The 25,845-nt window shown below is 45.7% G+C and overlaps 1 protein-coding gene across 3 annotated transcripts in view; it reads left to right on the forward strand.

Moving 5' to 3' along the window:
• Positions 1-23,648: 23,648 nt before the first annotated feature.
• Positions 23,649-25,845, forward strand: part of RAD23B (RAD23 nucleotide excision repair protein B) — a 41,818-nt gene continuing 39,621 nt past the window's right edge. The window contains exons 1-2 of one of the 3 annotated variants that reach the window (XM_075136862.1): positions 23,871-23,966; positions 24,390-24,611. Coding sequence is in view for 1 of the 3 variants with exons in the window: in XM_075136860.1 (XP_074992961.1) it covers positions 23,901-23,966 (66 nt within the window). In the remaining 2 variants the exon portion in view is untranslated. Of the gene's footprint in view, positions 23,967-24,389; positions 24,612-25,845 lie in introns of all 3 variants that reach the window. The other 2 variants (XM_075136860.1, XM_075136864.1) reach the window with 2 other exon arrangements.

Genomic DNA, 25,845 nt, shown 5'->3' on the forward strand with positions numbered 1-25,845 from the left:
CCTCCTCCATCTACTAAACCACTTGACCAATGCCAGCTCCATTGACGAAGATGCAGCGGCACAGAAAAGAATATACAACCCAGCCAGAGATGCTGACCATGGTTTATCTATGCAGCTTAGCCTTTCTTGTCTGAGTATTAAAATCTGTTGGATAAGATCTCAGATCCCATATGTTGCCAGTTTCCATTTAAAAGGAGCACTGAATTTTGCTCTGCTGATTCTTATCTAGCATATCTTATAGGGCACACCTTTTTCTTCAGTGTTTTCTAGTTCTAATTTGTTATATTCCAGCGTTCTCATATTCCATACTCACTAGGCACTCTGTAGGTGTAAATCAGATTTTTCACTGATTCTAGGTCATCACAACATCTGAGGATCTGACCTTTTAAGCTGACCGTCTCAGTATTGCCCTTTTTGGTCTATCTGTTGGTTTCTGTTCTGAAAACACTCCTGGGATAAACAAGATTATTTCATATTGGTAAGATGTGACTTTTCCCTAACAGCCAAATTAAGATGTGATATCTGATGAAAGGCAAGGCCTGATACTTGCTACATGAGAACGATACCTATTTTAAATGTCAATTCATAACGTCTTTACTATAAATCACTTGGACAACTGCAATCTCTTGTTTTTGTTCCCATATAAAGGTCAAAGTGTCCTAGTGAACACAAGTTCTCTACAAATAGTAGGAGCTAATACTCTGCATGACTAAATGTCCGATAGAGACAACACATCACTTAGAGCAGATCTGGACATAGCAGCAGAGTTTATAAAAATCTTGGATCAGATTTTCTGATACGCCTGTCCACAGGCAGCATGCCTGAAGGGCAGCAGAAGTGGCATAAATGGCTTTTTGCCATCATCTCACACTATATCTTCTCCGCAGCTTTATCTCAGACCTCATCCTATCTGAAAAGCAATAGCACTTATGACATTAAAAGCATGTGTGTTTGTATCTCAGTTTAGTCTTGAACTCCCAAACAGTTGCTGCTTTTTAAAAAAAAATCATCTTAGAAAGACTGTTGAATGGTCACACAAATGACAAAACAAAAAGAAAGGCTCAGTTTTGATTTCACATTTATTTTAATGATTGCAAAATTCACGGTTCAGAAGAGGCATAGGGCAGACCAGAATCAGGATTATTGGGGTTTGTTGTTTTATGGCACTATCTAGAACATGTTTTTCAGGAAAGCTGAACACCAAATTGTATTACAGAAAGCTTCCAAGAGCACCTTTTTGGTTTAGGACCATAAAAGTCAAAAACAAACTGTCTTTTTCTATGTGATCAAAGACCCAGCATAAAAAGTGTCAGGAGGACTTTAAATGCCAGTTCCTGTACTCCCAATGTGTGTATCTTGGACTTCTTCCAATATGGGAGCAAGATGGACTTTTATTTTTATTTTCTTTTTAAATGGAAGAAAGCTGCCAAAATACATAAGGAGAAGGATTAGAGCCAGTTGCTTTTTGTTGGTTCTTGGGTGGGAACTTTGCCAGGTAAAGCCGTATGCTGAATTCCCAGGGAATTTCACTCTCAAAGCCCAGCTTCTGGATTTCCCTCGTTCGGGAAGCTCTCCCTGAAAGGGATGTTCATATCTAGGAATCAGCTCAATGCAGAATTGTTGTGCTGGCAAATTGGCTGCTGGCTATTCAAACGCTGCTCTGCATAGCAGCCTTTGCTAATTTTTTTTCTCTAGGTTGGGATGACTGGTGAGCCGGGCATGTTTCAAAAGCAAGATTGCAGAGCACCCTGGGTAATCCAAAGTGTACTCTTACAAAAGCAGGAAGAGAGTGTTGCTCTTGGTATCAATAGCTGCTAACACTGAATCTCCAGGGTCGCTTGCCAAGGCGGAACAATTGACCACAGACACATTATTTCTGTCTTCTCAGAGCCTGTGATGGTATTGCAGCTGTTACCCTATAAAGAGAGAGAGGGCTATCTCTTGCTGCTAATCTGTGCCAATCATTCTCACTGTCCTGTATCTCTCCTTTGCTGTCTTAGGTGGCCACATCAGTGGGGGAGAAAGGAATATTTTTAAAGGAAGCTGCACCTTCTCAAAATCTTCTTGCTGTCTGCATAAGCAAGGGATGTAAAAAATCAGACAAAAGATGCAAGACTGAGAACTGTTTTGAGATGGCAATGGTTTTGTCAACTCAAAAAAATAATCATGGCAGGAATCACACTTCATATTTCTCATACGTCAAGGAGACATTAGAGATCTTGAGAGATTTCCTTGAGGCCTTGCAATAAAATCCTGTGCTCTAGAAAGGCTAGACCCGTGATTAAAGTATTAGACAGGGCCTCTGGATTTCTCTTCCTAGAAGAGTAACATATTTTTTACATGTCTATGGATCACTTCATGCCTCTACATTTCTGCTGGTAAAATGGGTGCAGTAACATCTATGTACCATGGATAAATTCTTGAGCTGTTCTGAGATGTCCAGAGGCTGCAGTGACGAGGGGGGGAAAAAAAAAAAAAGTGCTAAGAAATAACAATATGTACTACAGATATTGCACAGAAAAACTAAGCAACTTGTCAGACATTTCAGTTGGCTTCAGCAGATTGCAGAGAAGGAAAGCGGGAGCAGACATCATTAGCCAAGCATGAAAGCCACATAATTCACCTTTAACCTACAAACTTCTGTGATTTTGAAATAAATTATTTCTCTGTTCATTAGCACGAGGAGGCATTATTTAACTTTGTAATAAAGTCCAAATGTTCTTATCATTGCTGAACCCTGATGCTGAAATGTAGCTCCTTTAAAGTTAGCAGTAATCATTTGCAATACAGTAAGCAGATGGAGACCCCATCAGAAATCAATGTCCCATTGTAATAGGTCCTGTGTGTCTAGACAGTCAGAGACAGTCCCAGCCTTTGAAAAGATTACAGGCTGAATAGACAAGAGAAACAAAAATGTGGAGAAGAAGCCAGCAGACCACAAATGAAGTGTTGTGCTCAGGTTCCCAGTGCTGGTCCCTGGTGAAACAGAGATGAGGATATGCCTGGGGGTGCTGTGGCTGAGTGCCTCGCACATTACCTCCCACTTAGGACCCGAAGTAAGGACTGCTGAAGGGCTCCTGCTGCCAGTGAGAATAACAATGAAAGAAAGATAACAGGATCAGCCAGGGATTCTGCAGCTGAGGAGAGCTGACATGATATTTATCAGCTGTCTGCAGGAGGGAATCATATTTCTTTTGCACAGATGGATGTGCACATAATCAACTTCTGAAGATGCAAAACAAGAGTTTCTGATTCCCACCCAGGTTTACCTAGTGATTACAGTAAATCCAAGGATGTTTGTACCTGCATCTGAATAATTATAATTAGCAAAAATGAATTAGTGCATGTACACAGAAGTACCTGCACTTGCTTTAACTAGGTCTTGTTAGGATTAAGCTTCTGTGAAAACGGTCTGTATGACCTCCAAAACTGTTTGCCAATTTCATCCAAACTTGGCAATGGTGTTCCCATAAGTTCTGTAAAAACCTGTGGGTTGATAGGGAAGACAGAAACAGTGTCAGTATCTCTCCAGCTGCACGACCTTATCCCACTGGATATTGGACCTTCCACGCAGGCAAACACAATAGGAATTGGGGGTTCGTTTGTTCATGGTATGACTTGTCTGTAAATGCACCCATGTACCTCATTTCAATGCTTCCTCACCTAGCTTTCTCCTCTTCAAGGTCAATAGGATTGAACATTGGCGAAATCGAATTTGGTTTTTTATATGTATGTTTTGACTGTGAGGGGTTTTTTTTATAGTTATTGTTTTTCTTCTTAGCCTCTTATTCTGAAGCCTTAAGAAAAACCTGAAGTCCAGAAAAAGCCCTGTCAATTGTGGCAAAGTCAGTTATGAACCAACAAAAGTCAGTAATGATCTGAAAATGTATGGTTTGGGTTTACCTCGCTGGTCCAGGACCTTCACAGTGTAATCATGAGTACACTCTGACAAATCCGTTGTTTGACCTGGGAACGTTTCACGGCGAGGAACATGCCATTACATGCATGGGCAGTACCTACATACTGCAGTTGCCAGAAGAATGTCAATGAATGATAGCATCTTTTTCTTCATTAATCTGAACGTAGAAGGTCTTCAATGATTCAGTTTTCTTATAAAGAGGACTTTGGTTTGATGAATCATTGCTTGACTGTTTGCAGTATCAAGGAATGTAGGCAGGACTGCTTTGCATGCACATGATCGATTTAATAGAGCAGATCTACACTCCAGTTGCAAAAGCCAGAGTTCAGTGCTGTTGCTGATCGTCCTCAAACAAACGTTTGCTGAAAGATTGGCTTAACAGACTGTATTATAGGGACATTGTGATTTCTTTTCTAAAGAAGACACTGAACCACCAACATCCTTTCCTGATGTGCTCAAATGTGCTGGTCCAGACTGTAGATTACTTGCCCACAATGTATCAGACCAAGACTTAAAAAAAAATTCTTTAATTTTGTAACAGTTTGAACAGCTGAGTTACATACTTATTAAACAAAACCTGGTATAGACACATTAAAAAACAGACTATGCCTTTTTTAGTGAGGCTTTTTGGGGGGGTAACTTACAAATAGATAACAAATACCTAAGTTCTGGGAGATCGGTTTGGGGAAACAAACACTTACTTCTTATTAGTATAAGAATCTTATTCATAGATGAAGAATCCATTTTCCTGAGCATATAACTTCATATTTAAGAGTATGCTTCAATGCAACTGGATTGTATACTGAATAAGAGGGTTTTCTTAATTAGGAAAGAAGACATAGTTATTATAAGCAAGTCCATTTTGCACTTCTCTAATTTGTGTGTTTGTGTGTGTGTGTGTGTGTATGCTTGCAAGACAACCTGTTAACTACTCTGCTTATAAACTCTGTTTGATATTAGGGACTCTCTATGCTATTCTATATCACATTGCAAATTCTGTTCTCACTGTTATGCATGCTTGTCTCCTCTGTGACCTTCTGCCTCCAGATTCAGCTGAAGTCCCCTGGGAGGTGACAGAAAGAAAAAAATCTTTAACTTGACTAGATATAACAGTAGAGGGTCATTAAATCCTGGTGATCAGCTATTCAATTACAGTCCATTTAATCATACAGCAGCAAAATAATTGGCAACGGCTCAAGGCAAACTAATTGTTCCAATCTGAAACTCGGCAGGGTGACAAGTGAGCTGCGGATGAGGCGGTGATGGATTTTGAACATCTGACAGGTCTGATCTGGGAGGTTCCTGACAAGGAGACAATCCAGGAAGGGTTCTCTCTTCAGTCACGTCAAAAAATGAGGAAAGACTGGGGGCAGAAAAACAGCTGCTGGAAGGAGAGGAAAAGAGCACTTTCAGGAGGAAAAGGGAGAGGAAGAAAGGTGGACTCTTTAAAAGCCTCTAATCTAAACCGTAAGGTTGCTTTGCAATAAGGGCACAGAGGCAGGCCAATGAGTACAGTTTGCCCTTTTTTGTTGGTGTTTTTTTCCCCTCTGTATTTCTTGCATCAGCCAAAAAGTAATTAGGCTTGCTGGAACTCATGTGTGTCCTGGGAGAACCATGTGGTAAGCTCAGAGAGCTCCTGGGCTTGCAGCTGTGGGAAGGAATTAGCTGGAGCACACTGGGTATCAGCACTGGTCCTGGAGGCTGGCCTGTGAAAATGCGAGCTTTAGGAGATTCATCTGAGCAGGAATTCTGCTGGAACAATAGAAAGCCCTTTGTTATTTGTATTGCAGCAGCAACTAAGGGCTCAGATGGAGCTCTCTGCCCATTCCCAGATGGTAAAATCCATGTCCCAGGCAGAGCGCCCGCCATCCAGAGCGAGCGAGCGAGCAGACTGTGCGAGCGGTGCTGGGGAGGAGCTGCCCTGCCACAGGGGCTGACACACTTGGAGCTCTGAGGAGGTTTTGGACAGACCAGTGGCCCTGGTCTGGGCCGCTCGCAGTGAATACAAGCAGTGAGACCTTGTCCAGCAGCCTGAACCAAAACCTGATTCTGATGAATGTCGCCCACCTATCTTCCTTCTTTTTCAGAACTGCATGTTGTTCTGAGAATAAACTTTGGCTTCCAGGAGCAAACTACTGAGTCAGTCACATGATCACTTAAACTGGTAATTTTCAGTGCTTATTAAATATTTAACAAGCAGCATTTCACATTATGTTTTCTACAGTTGTTAGTTTTATTTACCTCAATGGTGGAGTATCAATGAAATGAACCTATCTGTTAAACGAGTAATTAAAAAATTCAAAATCTTTTAGAAGCATCTTTTAAGAATGAGTATTATTTGTCTTCTTGGGAAAGTTATGCAAGTATGAAACCGTGTAGATGTACATTAAAGGAATATTATTAACACCTGACATTATTTATTTACTAAGAATATGATAAAATCTGTCATACTACCTATCTGAAAAAAAAAATATTGTTAACCAGCGTGGATAATCTCAGTGAAACAGAATTAAGCATAGAGAATTAGAATAAGTATAAAGAGTAGAGTTAAGAATAAATAGAGTTAGAACTAATATTAGATGTAGTCCTTAGCAATGTGGAAAACAATCACAGAGGAAGACACTTGAACTGAAGAATGTGCTATATAACCTCTGCCCAAAACCTAAGCAATACTTCAAGAAATGCTTAACAAGATACATTGATAAGAATGCATGCTAATAAGGGATATAAAAATTTGTTTTATCAACATCAGTAAATGAATTTATAACGGATAAACAGTGAACAGGCAAAAATGGCTTAACCAATATGTAGGTACAGCTTGAGCAATCTATGATTAAGAAAGTCAGGTAAAATCCCGTTGCCAGAAAAGGTAGCTTGCTATCTTATTTATTTATTACTTATGGGCAAAATGGACGACTTCTTCTTAAACTTCTTTATCTACTTAATTGTTCATTGTTACTATCAGGATGACATAAAAAGATATTTGAGTACCACAGACAGACTTGTTTAAATAGCACGGATGATTCAATGTTAATGTTGACTCCAGTCAAAGCTGAAGATATTTTACCTTTGAATCTTCAGATTTGAAACTGAAGGATGAACTATAATTGCCTCAATGATAATCAATAATTTCATCAGTACGTGACGAAAATACCTCAATACTTTTTTGCTAAAGAACTATTTGAATTGCATATTTCAGGGTTTAGAAAAAAATCTTCTACCAAACATGACTTCCATTGAACTAAAATAATTATTTTGACTCCCCTCATATGTAATTTAATATTCCTGTGGTTAGCAATGTTAAAATGATTTTGTTAAAAAGGAGAACAATAGGGGAAAAACACTAATTTAGTACTCTTTCTTGTTGTCTTGGCACCCATTAGAAGTGTTTGCTAGGAAAGAAACTGGCACAAGAGACTTTCTATGAAGATTAGTGTGTGCGGGATTAGACACAGATAGTCAGCTGTCTTTTGCCATCCTGGAAATGAAAGAGCAAATGGATTACATTTTACTTCTTGTAAGAACCAAAGTGATAATTACAAATTCCTTTCTCCTAACAAAGTATAGAAATTGGAGTCAACTAAATAAATGTATGACTATGCAACTGAATTTATTAGACCTTATATAGTCATAATAGGCTTTTGTATTAGCTTTTTTATTAACACATACAAGCAGCAGTTCTGAACTGGGTATTCATAAGTTATTGAATGCTATACATAAATTGGGCCACCACTGTGAAATCGAACATCAGGAAGCAATATGATTTAGAAGCATATTATTTCAGCACGTTTGATGAATGTTTGCTATGTTACTTATGTCAGTATTCATAATAGCCAGAATACTGCATATATTTGGAGTACAGACATTAGCTTAATAATGAACTTGAAAAATCAGACTCAAAATGAGAAGTAAAACATAACCTTGCTTGAAAGCAGTACAAGATAAATTCTTCTTAAATTTACCATAAGTACACTGAAGAAGAAAATTAGAATTTCTAGACTGTTAGGCTTCAGGAAAAGATCACCAACTTTTAAAAATATATACATATACTACCATCATAAGTTTTCTAAGTTAATAGCAAACTAAATTGAAGTCTCCTAAAATAATCCTGTTGGCATCGTTATCTTTTAAATCAAAAATGTCAAAGAAAAAAGAAAGAACCTCTGCAGGACCCGGCAGTGTGATGAAGGATGAACTTTTCTAGAGCTTCGATGCCATCTGCTGGATGGGTAAAAAGAATGCAATGATCCTGACACATCTAAGTGTTGCTTCTGCCACATGGAAATCTGAGGATGGGCTGTCCCCAGAACTGCTGGTACCTAACAAGATAGCTTCAGAATTAGGAAACAAATCCTTCCTGGGACTGGGCAGCTCTCCAGGGAATGGAAGAAAGATGAATAAAAGAAGATGTAAAACAGTAAACTGACATCCTGATTCCGTGCAAAGAGGGAATAACCATTTCAGAAAAGAGGAAAGTGGACACCAACTTCACATCTTTTGAAAAAGTTTCTCCAGCAGGACTCCTTTCAAGACAGTAACCTCTCAGTTTGGGCCCTAAACTTAGCACTTAAGTCTACCTTTATGCAAGAGGAAGTGATTTGCTGCATCTTGAGTGCATTGGGCGGCACATATACATGCAAAAGCATGTAATTCACATGAACTGTCTGTCTCTGGTGCCTCAGCTGGAAACATCAAAGCCCTGTCTTTTACAAGAAGCAGCACGCTGCTGAGGGTTATGGCCAATTTTACTCTTCTGCCTCGCTATGTGAAGTGCTACTGATCATGCACTAGTATTACACTATCAGCTTCACTCTTTTTACCCCTATCACCCCTTCACTGCTCCTTTTTATAAGTGTGTGCACATCTATGGAAGCAGAATTCTTTCAGTCTCTCCTCTTACAGCAGACATGGAACAGCAGTGAGCAGCAGAAAGAATAATTCATAACTCCTCGTAACTCCTTTAATTTGTCTCCTCAGTGCAGATTATCTTGGTCAGCATGAACTCTCCATTGCATCTCACTGAGGCTGGGTTAAAGTCTGCCTGCTTTGCCTGATTTGATGTTTGCCCCTTATGCTCAACTTGAATGAGTTTATGCTCAACTTTGCAGTTTTAAGGTCCTTCTCACCTCAAACAAATCATCCCTTTCAGGCCTTTTGCAGTCCTAATAATCTTATTTGTATGTGACAATTGCAGCAGAAAGTAAGTGTTACTGTAACCATCAATATTTGTACCCAGATATGCAAGTGAACACTGCATAAATCCTGAAATGGAATTGCTGCTTGTTCAGTCCTCTCCTTGATCTCAGAAAACACCATTTAGCCAAGAAAGTATAAAGACAAACCCAGCAATACCTATCTAATTTGATTTTCCCCTTCACTGAACCTGTCTTCCAACAAACAATTAGTGGATGACTGTTATTTCTTGTTCTCACTGTTGGTCATTTGATTTGCTTTTTCATTTTAATTAAAAAAATATTATGAAGCTAATTTTTAAGTCATTGCACTTTGCAGATCTATTGAGTCCTCCCCACAGAGAGGACAGAACTGCATACAGCTAAAATCAAAATCATTAGTTGATGGGTTGCTGCGGACAGGATTAGTAGGCAGGCTTCTTTACTCCCAGTCAGGCACCCCACCCACTGCTCTGAACTACCTCTTAAACTTGCAGTTGGAAGCCTAGGAACACAGTGGTAGAAGAAAAACCGATTGGTTGGGAGTAAAGAAGGAAAAGCATACTATTAAGTGCCAAGAAAATCAGCCCTCTGTTTTGTCCATGTTTCATTTTGCTGGTAGTCATGTGAAACCAGAGCCAAACCTGGTATCCTCACCGGTACTGCAATCCCTCACTACAGTGCAGACAGAGACAGAAAAGCTGTAATGGCATATGAATTAAAGGTGATATATCCCTGCTTCAGTTAGCACTAGAAAAGGCTTTACCTGAGGACTTCAGTAGTGACCCAATCCTAAATGTGAAAGAGCCAGTTGAACACGCACGTCCATCAATGGACTTGATGGACCCTGCAGAGCTCAGTTTGATAACAGCACATTCGGACATGGTATTTTGCAGGCACCTGGTATTTGCACCAGCTACCCTGAGCACAGGAGTCCTGATGATAAGCTGGATATCAGAAATGCACAACATGCTAACTGAAGATTCGACACTCAAGTGTGCAATGCAATCTCTCACACTGGACTGTCGTTCATGGCTTTGGGAGGGAGGGAAGGTGCCTTCAAGCTAAGAGAGTTTGCTGTTATCTAGAAGCTGATTTTTTTTCTCCCCAAGGTTGGCAGGTGGAGGGAACAATCTGTTCATCTGTTTTACACTTCAGCTTTTCAGAACTCTGTAATTATTCCTTCTGCCCTAGTTGAATTGCTTGCTGAACCTTGAAATTTGGCTGGTAAGTAGAGCTCAACTGGAATGTGTACTACAGTCAGCTAAGTATCTGTACTGATCTCTAAAAGATAGCACCCAGTATGCTTCTCAGTCACCTAATGAAGCAAGGCACGCTCCCAGTGAGTCTGCTGCCCCATTAGCATTCAAACATTCGCTGTGGCTGTTCACAGGCGAATATCTGTGAATGCCTTGCTAAAAAATGACAATGACAATGTACAAGGGAAGGTAGAAGAACAGAGCAGGGATGTGTGTGTGTTTGTGTGTGTATGTATCCACCTGTGTGTTAGGGAGTGTCTAGAGACAACAGTATCATTCAGCCCAAGTCATCAGAAGCAATACAAAACCTGTGCTTGCTAGCAGAGTCTAGCTGTCCCACCTTCCATTATAGTCATATAAAAATAGCCTTGAGGCCAAGAGCCATCAAAAAATATTGGATGTTCTGTTGACTCCCTTCGCACAGCTGAAACAGTATCCACTTGACTCGATGTCATGTTAGAAATAATTACTGACACTGGCAAAAATGGGATTAGTACCATCGTGGTATAGCAGGTAAGAAGCTGATTACAGGAAGAAGAGGCGCAGACAGATCTGTAATGACAGCAGGCGATCATTAGCTTGGAAGTCAGTTATTTGAGAAATTATTCAGAGACTGCTGTTTGGATCCATCTTATTGGAAATTTCCTTTAAAGACTGTGGTGCAAAAAGTGGAAATACCATGCAGAAACTTAGTGAGCAGCTCAAAGTTTACAGGCGCTGACCACATGCAAAAAGATGTGACTCTCAGAACTGGAAGAAGGTATATAACTGCAAGCAGTATAGACTCCAAAGTCATCCCTTCGGCAGCAATAGCAAGAATTTCTGCTTTAAGCTGGACATCAGTGATTGAAACCTGCCAAGACAGCCAGGCAAGTGTGCGGTCCTAACATATCTACATGTCACTAAGAAGACAGTGCTGTAAGAAGGGAAAGTGCTTTCACAGGGCAGGTGCAAAGCAAGATCCAGAAGCACAAATCGTACTAGTGAGATGTTGTGTACACAAATCGTACTAGTGAGATGTTGTGTAGGGTCCAGTTCAAGCCCAAGAAAGATTAAATCAATTTGGAAGAGATGCAGAGAAGGACAGCTAAAATAATCATAGAAAAGAAAGCAAAACTACAGAAGCTTGGCATATTTAGTCTCACAAAATGAAAGCCAAGAGGAGTGCAATTACTGTACATGAAGACAGTATGAATGCTGAAATCCCGAATGGCCATGCTGGCCCAAGACCAAATAGGTTTAAACTGATCGCAATCACATTTATGCTGGAGGCAGGAAGATATTCAGTTCTACTCAGAAGAGAGGGTTTCTGACCCATCATACTTTATTGCTAGTGTCACAAGGACAAAGAAACCCTGAAACAAACAACAACAACAAAAAAACCCCATTAATTTGTTTTAAGATGTTTCCAGGAAATAAGGAGTCATGTTTGATCTGCTGGCCCTGTCTCATATTCCTGGTTTCTACGTTTGAGTTAGAGCACCATATGTGGACACAGAACTACAGTGTTCCTGGCATGGCTGAGTTTCTGGTCACTGGCACTCCTGGGGGACTTCAACCTCCCTGGCACCTGCTGCAAGGGAATCTCACATCAGGGAGATTTCTGGAGGATGTCAGGGATAACACAGATACTGGATGGACCAACTTGGGGTGATGCTGTCCTGGACAGAATACTTAAGAACAAGGAAGAACTGGTCAGGGCTGTGATAGTGAGTAGAAGCCATGACCGTAATGATCCTGATACAGAGGAGTTCAAGATCCCGGGGGCGGGGGGTGGGGTGGGTGGGTGGGTTAAGAAGGTGAGTAGCCCTGGACCTCACAAGAGAAAGCTGTGGCTTATTCCAGGAAGAGGTAGGTGGGAGGCAGCTCTTGTGGGAGTCAACTCTGAAGGGCAAAGGAACTCAAAAGGGCTAGCAGGCCTTTAAAGATAATCTTCTCCAAACACAAGAAAAGTCCATGCTGATGCTCAAGAAAAAAGCACAACAGATATATCAGAAGACTGGCATGGCTAAACAGAGAATTCATGGCAAAGCAATGCAAAAGAAGATGTATACGGGTGGTGGGAGTTAGGACAGGTTATGAAAGAGGATAAAGAAACACTGCTGAGGTGGGCAGAGATGTGATCAGGAAAACCAAAGCTAAGCCAGGGCTAGCAAGGGATATGAAAAGCAACAAGAAGGGCTTCTGCTGCTACGCACAGGCAAGGAAAGTATGTGCCTGCTTGCCAAATGGGTTGAGTGATACAGGAACAGCAAATGCGAGCAAAGTTGAGGTACTCGGTGCCTTCTTCATCTCAGTCTTCACTGACACTGTTCCCAGACGTTTTAGCCCAGAGGCAGGGATCAAGGAGCAGAGAAATTCCAGTATCAGAGGACATTCAACTCAGAGGTCTCCTAAGAAATCTTGTCCCATAAAAATCCACTGACCCTGATGGGATTTGTCTGAGGGTGTTGAGTGAGCTGGCTGATGCCACTGTGAGGCCACTCTCTGTCATCTTGGAAAGGTTGTGGAGTTTGGGGGAGGCACCAAGACTAGAAAGGGGCAAATGTTGCACCTCATCTTTAAAAAAGGCAAGAGGATGATCTGAGGAACTCCAGGGCAGTCATCCTCACTTCTGCCCCTGGGGAAAGTATGGACTGAGTCCTCTTGGTAGCCATTTCTGGCCACATGAGAAACCAACATGGGTGGGGATAGCAATACCAACTACATTGCAAGAAATATCAACTGTAGTTTTCATACATTTATTGTATTATTTGATCATTAGAGCTAGACTAATAATTACAGTCTCCCAATCCCCTTGGGGGCTGGCGGGTGCCCCAGTTGCTGGCTCGTCCCTGGTTTCGCCAGCTCCTGGGGCACCCCCCTACTGTTGCCGGTGGAATGGCCTCTTGTTTGGAGGCGAAGTGTCCTCAGGGCTGCCGGCCCTCCTCTTCGGGGCTCGCTGGGGCCCCCCAGGGGAGCGTTCGCTGCCCCAGCTGGGAGTGGAGGGCCCAGGCACAGCCTCCCCTGGGTCCTCCTGTGGTTCTCCTTGCTCCCTGTGGACAGGAACAGGGACGGAGTGGGGGCTGCCAGGACCCCCACGAAGAGCAGCTGATGAGGTGCTGGGGAGTTCTTCTGCCTCAGATCTGTCAGGGCTGCTGGAGGGGGCTGGACTGGGAGCAGGAGACCCTCCTCGGCTGTCCCCCAGGCCCATCCAACGTCGGGCCTCGCCGCTGCACCGGCGCATGATGGTGGCAATCAGCTGGCGGACAAATATCCTCGTGTGCCTGCCCAGGGCAGCCCACAGCCGCTGGAACAGCGTTTCCTCGTCCAGGCCAAAGAGGTGCAGGCTGGATAGGATGAGCCTCCGCGCTGCTGCTTGCGCTTCCTGGGCAACCTGGAAGATCACCCGCAGCTTCCGTTGCAGCCAGGGCATCAGGGGCCGGAGCAGAGCTGGGTGCTGTCGGAAAAGGAATGCCCAGGCGTGGGGATGGAGGCTGCCCACAGGAGCCCTGGGCACCAGCCCCGCAGCTGATGGCTGGGATGCTGCGGGGCGATGAAGATTGTGGGCAGCTGGATGGCCAGGAGCTCCTCCTGTCATGTGGACGGCGACTGACGGTGCTGCAGGTGGTGGGATGACATGCTCTTTAAAGTCGTCGTCCGCGCGCACCGAGTGCACGATGGAGAGGATCCTCCTCTTGCAGAGGGGGCACTCGGGCTTGCTCTCAGCCCACCGCAGGATACATGGGTAGCAGAATTGGTGGAGGCAGGGCATCACGTAGCTGGCTGTCTCCCCACTGTCCAGGCATATTGGACAGCGGTTGTCCAGCTCCATGGCCATGCTCTCCACTCGCTGGGGCGGGCTGGGGGGAGCTGGGGATGTCGAGCCGCTCCCTCTCACCGGCTCTGCAGCAGCGGGCGTCACGCTAGAAAAGGAAGAGAGGCCACGGTGATTGGCTGGCCTGGGGAGGGGAGGAAGAAATGCCCAGGTCCCTCAAGAAAGGAACCCTCCCAGCTCCCCCCCCCAGGATGAGGTTTCCCCTCCCAGCTCACCTCTGCGGCTGCGAGCGCACCCCCTGGGTGCCCCGGCTGCCTGAACCTGGCAGGGCCGGGGAAAGTCCTCCAACGGCTCTGGGGTCGGGCACCGAGAGCTGCAACAAACAACTCCCCGAGCACGACACCAGCACCAAAGGCCTCGCTCAACACTCCAAACCTCGCAAACTGCTCAGCCGGAGTGCGGGCACGAGCCGGCTGGCTGAGACTCGGCGCCCGAATATAAGCCGCGAGGGACGCCTGGTCACAATGCATCGCTCAGGGACGTCACAATCCATCGCTGGGTGACATCACAGTCCATCACCTGGAGATGTCTCAGTCCATCCCTCGGTGACAACCGAACCCATCGCTCAGGGACTTGGTGACATCAGAACCCATTGCTTGGTGACGTCACTATCCATTGCTCGGGGACGTCACAGCGGGCCATCCTCGCCCACGGTGCTCGCCCCGGCAGCGCTGCGGCCCCAGCCCACGCGTCTGGGGTTACCGCAGCGCCAGTGCCCGCTCCATCCCCCATCTCTTGTCTTGTGCTCGGCATCGGTGTTTCACGCCTGTCACCGAGGCCTCGGCCGTGTCTTCCCAGGGCCCCGTCAGGCCGCTCGGGCCCGGGCAGAGGTCTCCAGGCCCATGCGGCAAGAGGGTTCACTCGGTGACACCTCGTGCCTCCCGGGGAGGCTGCAGGACAAAGTGTCACAGCTCTGCCCACACCCCAGCACTGCTGGCCAGCCCTCTGGGCTCCCCTGCTGCCTCCCACGGGGGTCACAGGCAGCACTTGGCTCGCTCTGGCGGCTTTTCTCCTATCTTCCCCCCCGAGCCAGAAGGCACAAGGGTGATCCCCGCTGCTCAGCACCCATCCGGCCTCATCCGGGCACTACGTCCCATGTGGGGTCCCGCAGACAGGTTGACAAAGCAGAGGGGCTGAGGGGAGGCAAGGAGGGTCTGTGGGGCTGGGGCTGGTTCAGCATGGAGCAGAGAAGGTGTCGGGGCACCTCACAGCACACCCCGGTCTCTATGGGGAAGGCACCAGGGGGATGGGGACAGACACTTCCCAGTGGTGCCTGCCAGAAGAGCAAGAGACAGTGACATTAGCTGAAACTAGAGAGGTTCAGCATGGTTAAAAGGGGAAAAAAATGAGAATAATTAAGCTCTGTAGCAGGAGCCAGAGAGGCTGTGGATCTCTGTCCTTGGAGGTTTTCAAAGTCTGGCTGGACAAAGCTCTGAGCACCAGGGTCTGAATTCATTCTTGACCACGCTCCAAGTAGAAGTTTGGATTAGAAGCTACCCATGTCCCTGCAAACTACAATGCTTCTGTGGTCTCTGTGACCTAGGAGTTAGTATTGGTTTAGGTATGGCTTTATGTGGACAGAGCAGCCACACATAAAAGTGAATTCCTGATGAATCCAGAGGGCTCACACTCTCCAGCTGTCAGGTTACACATATGCTAGGCAAGCAATGTACTGGAGCAGCTACATTACTCCTCAGCAGATGGCCTGTACAAGCCATGAACACTGTGACAAAAGCCTCAGAGCAGAGCATATTGTTCTCTTCTATCTGGCAATCAGGTTAAAAAGCAAAGTTTTGGAAAGTGCATGCTCAAAATCAAGTAATGCATAAATCCATAGTCAGGTCTCTACAGAAAGATCTATTTTGGTGTCTAATTCCTCACACCAAGTTGGAAAAGATTAGTCTGTGTGTGGGGCAGTACAATTGAGGCCAAATTTGTTTAAATGAGTTTTAACTGCATTTTGATTAATTAAAATACTTTCAGATAACCACAATGATGACTGTAATATGATTAATGACTCATGCAAAAATAAACTGATCTAATTTATTCATAGTAGGCCCAGTTAGACCTGTAGGATTTGATTCATTATATTTCAGATAAATATTATTCTTGGAATCAATGTTCCAGATTAATTGCTGCCAATTTCTGATGTAATTTCCCTAGGAGCTTTTCATAGTGCACTCAGCAATCCATTCTGCAACTGCTCAGTCCAGCCCTGAAGTTGGGAAGATTCTCACTGTGACACTGTCAAATCGCAGAAATAGCAATGGGCTTTTCTGGCTGACCACATTATTTGCCATTCTAACGTCTCATGCAATAATTGGCCTTGCTTTGGAAATATTCAGATGTCTGGCCTTCCTGTAGCAGCTCTGCAGAACTACAGAAGGCCAATATGCAGCTTCCGGCTTCCATTTGTGCTTGTTATTACAGCACAGGCAGGGACAAAGACAGGACAGAAGCTCAAACAAAGCCCAAATATTAAAATAGTTGGCAAAGAGTCTGCACTCTGAAGCACTGTAAAAACCCCCTACAGCCACAACAGCCCTTCCTGCTAACAGACCCAGCCATCATATAACTGTCCTCAGAGACACACATTGGCAATTGTCAAACCCAAATAATTTTTATTCCCTTCCCTTTCAACTGTCTAGCACTCCAAAGAAACCAGTGATCAAATAATGAAACTTTTCATGGATAAAAAGATTTGTGCATTTCCAAAAAAACTCTCTTGAAGCATACAGAATTCAATACCTTCCTCTCCTCGCTGACAAGTAGTCTTCATGCATACACAGATTTACAGAGTTTAATTCCGATGCTCAGTCAATAGCCTCTTCCGGGCATTGACACTGATGGGCTAAGCTTCCAGAGCCACTAGCCATGACCATTACGAGCCTGGAAGATGACCTCTGCTTTAAAACGCTTTGGGCAACGTGCAGCGTGCAGCCTGGTATTTGACTGCAAGCTCCCATACAGCGTTTCTTGGCAAACCTCATATCCTGGAGTAGCAAAATGACACTGATAGGACTGCAAGAGAGCCTATAAACAAACGTACAAAAATATATATGAAGGGATTAGATTCTAACCGCAGGCACAGCGCTGGCGTGAAGCTGGACTGTCAGAAGCAATGTTTTCGGAATAGCTCTCAGAGGCAGCATGCCTTGCACCCACTCCCTGAACTGAGATTCCTCTCCCCACCCCTTGTCCTTGCTTCCTTAATAAATGGGGTAAAACGAATTAACAGTGATTTCAAATTAGGAAGTTCATGTACTTACTACAGTCACTGCACCTAAATCTCTGTATAGGGGAAAAAGAAATAAAATCAAAGGTTTTGCTGTTCAATGAGAAAATGCATGGTATGTTTAAGAAAAATTTGCAGATTAGAGTCAGCTGAGAAATCTTTTGTGGGTTTTCCCATGCCTGGTACTGATTTTACAGATAGGAAATACCATCTAGATATTTCTAATACAATTACTACACCCACATAATGAGTGTAATAAATACATAAGCCTGTCAAGATGATAGTCTAATGCACTTGCCATGCTGTTATTTTATAGTGAATTCCCAGTATTCTTGGCAGCTGTTTGAGTGCCAATCAAGCTAAAAGGTTAACAACAAAAAAGCAATCACTCTCAAAATGAAAGACCCCAAGTGTGAATCCCTATGAAAAAGAAATTTCAGTCCCCTTTTATCACTAAAGGCTGGGTTTCATTTTGATCTCATACCAACTTTATGTCAATGTGTATGAACTAGAGGTTCTTCTGTGCGGACTCCAGCGCTAACATCTGTGGTGTCCAAGTGCTGATGGAAACTCTAATGGGAATTTCCATGCTTCTGGGTGTGGTGCTGAAAATGCACACAATTATTTCCCTCATCCAAGGGAGTACCACTGCTCCCATGGTCACTTGGGACCAAGTCTGAAGGCTCCAGTCCCTTCTGATGACTTTTTTCAGACCTTGAGGCATGCAGACATGAGAGGTCACTGATAAAGCCAACAACAGTAACATCCAGACGCTCTTCTGCCTGCAGCTGGTAGTGGCTGGAGTAGTTACAACTACCTTGCTGCTAGTTACTGCTCCCATAGTCACTGCCTATTACCTCACGGTCTAGTAAGCTGGTTAACCTGAGCAGCTGCCCTTTACTATCATGACAAACGCATCATGAAGCTGCTTCAGTGTTGTCTTGCACAATAAATGAGAATGACTGTGGAAGGTTGGTAGCAGTTTCATACCTCAAGTAAATCTCTGAATTATTCCTGTAGTGAAAGAAAGAATGCTGCCAAAGGGAGGCAGATAAAGCTCCTGAGTGCATGCAGAATTAGATTAAGTGTGAATTAATTTACACTGTATCAATTACTGCAAACTGGAATCTAAGTACCGGTTCACCTACTCCAGAGACATGCTTGCAGGTGGTTCAGTCTTCCCGAAAGGTGCACTAGCGTTCTCTGCTAATACGTGTCACAGAGAAAGCGAATGGGAGCTTTGCATAAAGGCATGTGGAACGGAGGCCAGTCAACAGAAAATCTCACTCTAACAGAAAAATAAACACCACATCCTAGGACACCTCACGCTAATTCATGCCCATTTAATGTCAAAGCCAGTGGAAAATGCTTGCTTTGGAAACATTTTTCTGGGATAGGTCACTGATTGTGAAAGGTGTAAGTGCTGCCTTTCATTAAGGGTAAGGAGGGAGCTCTTCATGTTACCGCCTGCCAGTCACTCTGCTACTTTCCCTCACCTCTCCGTAACCAATGTGCGCTCCATTTGATCCAAAGCCCCTCCAGAGTCCTTCTACACATCTACCTAAGTAACAGCTCTTCCTAACCCATATACAAGCACAAAATCTTGCCTCCCGTATCTCTGCTGCTGCTCATCTGCTGGTATCCAGTCTCACAGGCATCCACCTGGAGTATTGCCCTCTGCATACTTCCCTCCAGTTCAGCATAGCCAACACAAGCTGCTTTCTCCACCTTCAGAGCCTTCTGCAGGCCATGCTACTGCTCCTGTCACTTCAAAACTTGGTTTTGAAAAGTCAGCACTCGCCTCTGAAAGGTCTGTAACATAACTTCTGCTATGAACGTGCTGCTTTCTTGCAAGCACTGTTTCATTCCCTGCTTCCTTAGATTGTTCTTCGGGGTGAGAACGACCGTCATATTCTTTATCTGCCATCGGTCCTAATATCTGCGTAGGACTTGTAAAAATTACAGTAATGCTAATAATGATTGGCAGCCTTAACAACATACAGGTATCTAAGACAGTGGGATGACCCAGGCAACAGGGTGTAAGCCCTTACTGCAAGTTAGTGCAGAGATTGAATGCACTGACTTACCACCAGCAGTGACTCATGCAAGTATTTGCTTCGATGTTTGCCAGAGAAACCGCAGAGTCTTTTACCAAAAGTAACTAGACAAACTGTAGTAACATGCAATAGGGATTTTTTTGGTGGTTGAAGAGGTGAAACAGACATAATCTGAGCTGAAAATGCACAGACATGTACCCACTGATCTTGTTATGCACAGACCTGGACAATGCTGTCGGGTCTGAGGGTCCGTAACAGTCAGGGTCCTTGAAGCCAGGAGTAATCTCACAGCTTTGAACTGATACGTGTAGTGAGAAAATTCCCTCAGTGGTGAGATCTTAGCCTAAGATGTTTGACTCTCTATGAAGGGTCTTAGCCTTAGGCCTCTGCCTGATGGACCTCATGCAGTGCAAGGCTTGAAGGTGTTACTTTCCCAGGTTGTCAGGCATATTATATCCTGTTGTTCCACATTTTTCTTGCTCAGCTTCTTCCTCTTATTCCTCTTTATGATACAGTTTTTCCCAGGTCTCAAGGCTGTACTTCTTCCATGAGCAGTAACTGACTACTAGTAATTTTTTTATAGCCTTGGGGATGCTCTTTTAGCCCACACCCATGTTTTCAAGGCCTTTGCTATTACCCTGTGCTCGAACTGCACATGTGACACTGTTAAAAAGCTTCTTTTCACAAAGTAACTTCTCACAAGAAGTCAACAAGCACGACAGACCCTGGTCCTCTGGCCTCACAAAGTTAGCATAAGGACTGTGGTCTGTTACCAACAACAACAAAACTGCTTTCACTGGGCCACCAGCAGCTGAGAGGATCAGGTCCTTGCACATTCGCTGTAAATAGGCATGCTTGCACCAGACCTGTTTACTGTCTCTGCCGCCAGATTCTCCTTCCATTAATGTAACATTACTGAGAGAGACTTAGGAGGTCACAGACTCCAGCTGCTACCCAGCATGTATACGCACTCTGATAAACTACCAGCAAGACCCTAAGCTTTGGATAACTCTGTCAGAAAGGGGACGGCACTGACTCAAGTCCCTACCTCTGTGCGGTTTAAATGTGCGCATCTTTCCAACTTCCAGAAGCTCCGGGGTTACTTAAGGAAACCTGGCCGCAGGGAAAGGTGTACTGGAGGCACAAACACTTTCCAGTTATCATCTTCCCTACCACATTTTGGTTTCACTGTGTTTTCCTCCCCCTTGCAAGAGCCAGCTGTAATTAATGGCTTCGCCTAGTAAGTTGTAAGACATGAAAACATACACCTCTGTTTGGGAGACAGCAGTCACTGGGGAATCATGGACAACTGAAAAGATCTGAGCAGGACAAAGCCATGGTACTCCATGAAGTTGGAGTAACTGCGCCAGGGAGGTGAAGTTACTTGGAAACAAAAATCTAGGAGTTCTGAAAAACAAAAAGTAATCACTGTATGAATTTCCATCAAACTCTCTTTCTAACTTTCAGGCTTCATTTCGCAACTATTTCAAATGAATGCAAGTTTTTCTATTTGCATAGAAGAGGTTCGTGCGCTCACTGAGTCAGCATGCAAACTGTTGTAAATGAAGTCCGTAAGTGTGCTACTCCAGTCTGAACATAGAGCAATTACCCAAAATACTTCGGACACCAAATGAGAAAACCCAAGCACTGGCTGTCGAGGAGAAGCACTACGAAACTAAAAGATGAGAGTACTCTGGGGAAAAAAACCACCCTCAATTCTGCAAGTGATGGGAAGCAGCCTGAAGAAAGACCTGGAGAGTCAAGCTCTGCCATAATCTATTTTATGAAGCTGAAGGAGCTAAGGTAGAGGAAATACCAGGAACTTGTTTATTTAATTTAGGGCCCATACAGTGAGCCATCCTAAATTCCTGTACCACTTAGCAGGGAAAAAAAAAATCATAGCTTTTTTTTTCTCAATTTGCTCAAATAAACGGTCAGGAAAATCTTCATCCTTAGCAGTTCACAGCTTTCGCAGTCAATTCCCAGTGATGCTGTGGCTTTTACAAGCCCTCACAACAGAGCTAAACAGCCGCCACGTAAATGAACCCTCGCCCCACCACAAACTGGGCAGAACTGTTTCATACTATAACCAGCAACCACAAAAATCAGGATGAGTAGTTTACATATGAGTAGTTTACATTTAACATATTCTGAGCAGAAAAGAGTAGTGATACTGACACAACCCCTCAGCACGAGGTACTTTCATTTGCATGTGAAGCTCAGCACCTACATATGCTGGGCTGCTGAATGAAAAGTTTAAAAAAATCCTTTTATTTTATCTGCAAAGTACAGAATTAGATCTGGTGTCAGAAAATCATGAAAGTGAACAAGCAGCATATTCTAAGTTGTAACCACTCATGCAAAAAATAGCACACAATATTTTATCTCACGCCTCTTTTTTTTTTTTAATGGCTCTCCATGCAAGCAAGTTATTCTGTGCTGCCAAGAATGCTGGATTCCTACTAGCAACAGTCAGCAGTTTCTTTTTGGTTGCGAAAGCCCTAAGAGGCTTTGGCTGTCTAGCAGCTGTGCGTCAGAGCCTGAGGTGGATGATGACAGAAGCAGCACCACCAGCTGTGTGTGCAATACATGTACACATTGATACACTCCTGCAGGGAGAGGTGTCTCCCACCTTCCCTTTGTACTGCAATGCAGCCTGCTGGCTCCTGCCCCGCTGCGCTGCTGGTTAAGAAATAGTTATGAAGCCAAGTTTACTGTAATGACGAGTTAAAAGATGTTTTTTGTTACAAACATTACATTGACAATGTGGCACAGTAAAGCTTCTCAAGGCACTACACAATACTAAGAAATTTGGAGTTTAATTACATTACAGTATTAAGTTAGCCTAACATCAGCCTAACATTGTCTTTTACAGAAAGTCAGCCTTGTTTACAAAGAAAATGCACTGGGAGATCCCACATCTACTGATGGAAGAGGTTTAGGGAGCTGGGGCAGGGGTCTCTTTTTACCCGTATAGCTGGCTCAACTTCAAAGGTTATTTGTAGCAGAGCTCTCTCTTCACTGCCTAAGAAGTACCGGGGGAAACAAAGGTTAGTAACTTATCAAAGGTAAGCACTAACTATTGACACCAGCACCTGCAGAATTGAGGCACTACGTTGTCTCCCACTCACTGCACCAGTTTCTGTGATAAGCAAGTAACCTCCTGGACTCCCTATTTGTATGCATGGGATTGAAGTGAGGTGGAAATGATAACGCAGAAAAGGTGATACAGACTTTAGGAAAAGCAGACAAACAACTTATAAATGTTAGTTATAAAGCTTGGGATGACTATGGAGAGAACTAGTCTAAACATTTGCAGTATGCGCATCATAAGGCTTTTCATGATTTTGAAAAGACATTCGGTCTTCAAGAAGCTCGTCCTAGGTGTAACAGTACGTCATTATCAACTTCTTGGAGGAAAGTCTTTCACCATGCTGAACAGGACATTTGCTGTGGTGACTGCTTAGCTTCTTTCCCGGTGAGGTCTCTGCGCATCATTCAATGCTGGCTAACGAACCGTGCCCATGTTGAACGGGCCCACCGCCTTACAGCGTCCCTGCGGGAGAGGTGGGCAAGGAAACGTTACTACCCACTGCGCATACACGGGCCGACAGATCAGCCTGCGCCCCTCGGCGAGGAGCCAGCTCCCTCAGCGGCACAGCCACCTCACAGTGCACGTGCCAGCGAGGACACGCTGGACAACCCCAGTTTCCTGCCACCACGGATCCACCGGACGGACCGACGGACGGCCTCAACGACCTGCCACCATCCACAGCCACCCTGCAGAAGGCTGCAGGCTTCAGGCCCCCCCCCGCCCCCTATAAATACGTAGGTGTGTATTAATAAGCTTGTAAGAGTAACTTACAAGCGGGGTATATACGTACACATACGCAACCGCACTTCCCCCTCAGGCAACCCCCTCCCTCAGACCCGCTCGCTCCGCTCCCCCCGCCCGCCCGCCGGCTCGCCGCGCCTGCGCATTACGGGCGCCTCAGGTGGCTCCGCAGCCGCGGCGGTGACGAGGCGGCGGCGGGCAGACCGCTGGACGCCACCCGCTCGTGGGCGGTCGCGCATGCGCGCCTGCGCCACCCCCCTCCCGCCGCACGCTCTCGGCGGGCGGGAGAGGCGCGGCGAGCCCGCGCAGGCGCACGCCGCCTACCCCGCCCCCTCCCGCCGAGCGGCGGCGCGCACCCGCCGTCCCCGCTGCCGTTGCGGTTCCCTCGCCGCGCCCTGGCCTGGGCCGCGGGGGCTGCGCGGGGGCTGAGCGCCGCCCCCACCCGGCGGGTGTGACTGGCGCCCCGGGGCCGCGCGGCGCAGGGCGAGCCGTTGCTCCACCTCCTCCTCCCTCCCTCCTTCTCCTCTTCCCCGCCTGTCCCGCCTCGCTGCGGGGGACGCGGGGACAGGAGCGCGACCGGCGGCCTGCAGCCGCCGCCGCCGCCGCCATGCAGATCACACTGAAGACGCTGCAGCAGCAGACCTTCCGGATCGACATCGACCCCGAGGAGACGGTGCGGGTCCGGGCGGGGGCGGGAGGCGGTGGGAGGGAGGGCCGCGCTCCGTCCCCTCCCGGGCTCAGGCCTGGCTCCCCCTTCCCGGAGGAGAGAGCGCGGCCCGGGCCGCGGCCGTGGGGAGAGCTGAGGGGGGCCTTTCCCCTGCCCCCGGGGCGGGGGGCGAGACAGGGAAAGGGGGAGGACGGAGCCCTCCGCTGGGGGAGGGGCGGGCAGCGCGTGCGGGGGGAGGGGCCGCCGGAGCCTCTGTGGGGGCCCGGGGCCGGGGCTGCGCGGGGGCGATGTGGTGACCGCCGGGGAGGAGTTTGGGGGTGCGGGGGGGTTGGGGTTGGGAGCTCCACCGTGGGCGGGTTGGGGGTGGTGCAGACCCCTTTCCTGGGGGCGCGGGCGGTCGTGGGGTGACCCCTTTTCCTCGGGGTGCAGAGAGGTCTCCTGCTGGGTGAGAGTGACTTTTCGTAGCTGGAGGAAGGGGGCTGTTGTGGCCAGTCCCCCAGCGGATGGACGTTCCTCGTTGTTTTGGAGAAGAATGCCCAGAAGGTGGAAGGGAGAATAGCTCACCTTGTACTCTGGAGGAGAGGAGCAAGAGGACGATAGGAAGCTAAAGTTTTTCCGTTCAGGAATATACGTGTCCGCACCCGTGGATTGGTGGGTAATGGGGCAAAGTAGTAATCTCTGCTGTTTTATATAGGGAGTACTGGGAATGGGTCATGACCTCTTGGGGGTAGTGCAGCAGAAGGAAAATGTGGTGCTTGCTCTCTACAGATTGGCGCCTAGAAGGGAAATGTCAGGAGAGTTGTAGGGCTTTTCTCTGCAGGAGTGTGTCCTGGAGAGAAGCCCTTAGATGCATCCCTGTACGCTTAGGCAAGTGTATATTGTGTTTGATGAAGGTGGGTGATTGCGGGGAGGCAATATTGTTTTGCCTACGGTGTGAGCTGCAGTGATTAATCTGCACTTAGGAGGTGAGGGAGTGCACGTGAGAGTCTGCTAACCGCTGTAGGGTGAATGTTGGTGTCTTCTGCAGAGCAGGCGTTTGGGTGTGTGGTGAGGTTTATAATAGAGTTAGTCTCCCTTATTGGCAGGTTGCAGTGACTTGTAAGACTGGGAGGGGGGAGAGGACGCATTTTGGTTGCAGGTGAATGTTTTCTATTGGCACATGGGAGTCTGCTGAAAAATCCTCAGTGAAATACAGCATTCTGAGATGAGAGGAAGGGCCTTAAGTGAATTTGCAGGGTTGGAAGTTGCCTTGTCACTTGCCTGAGCATGGATAGTTGCCTCCGACAGCCAAGTCCAGACATCCTTGTGGCCACCTTTTGAAAGATTTGGGGAGTTTAGTGTCTGAAGGTGTGTCTGCAGCAGCCTTTCACATGGCGTCTAGGCAGTGAAACTCTAGAAACTATGGAACATTACATCTACTTTTATAAAGTCTGTTGGTTTACCCTCTTCCACTTCCATCTTAAGAAAAATGAAGGATGACAGTTAAAGTTGGACTAAGAGTTCATTTGATTGAACAGTGTGGCGGAGAAAGATGGTAACTGTGTAGCTGAAGCATGTGTTAGAAACCTTCAAGGATTTAAAACATTAGTCTTTACTTGTTACTGAGAAAAGCTCTCTTTTCATCTTTTCTCCTGTTCTCTGTATTCAGTAAGGTCCTGTGAAATAAAATCAAGGAGAGGACTGAAGGAATGTTGCCAGTCAAAACCCTCACCAGCTTATGAGACAGCAAAATGCATTAGCTAGAAGTTGGATTATGGGAAATTAGACTGCATTCACTGTTTATAAATGTAGTTGCTACAGTAGCTCAGTAACTGAAATGAGAATGCTTCTCATGAACATAATACTTCAGGTTTTGTCTAGGAATAGGTGGTAAGGTAGAGAAAAT

The sequence above is a fragment of the Calonectris borealis genome, chromosome Z (assembly GCF_964195595.1).
Source record: "Calonectris borealis chromosome Z, bCalBor7.hap1.2, whole genome shotgun sequence".
In the NCBI taxonomy this organism is placed as follows: Eukaryota; Metazoa; Chordata; class Aves; order Procellariiformes; family Procellariidae; genus Calonectris; species Calonectris borealis.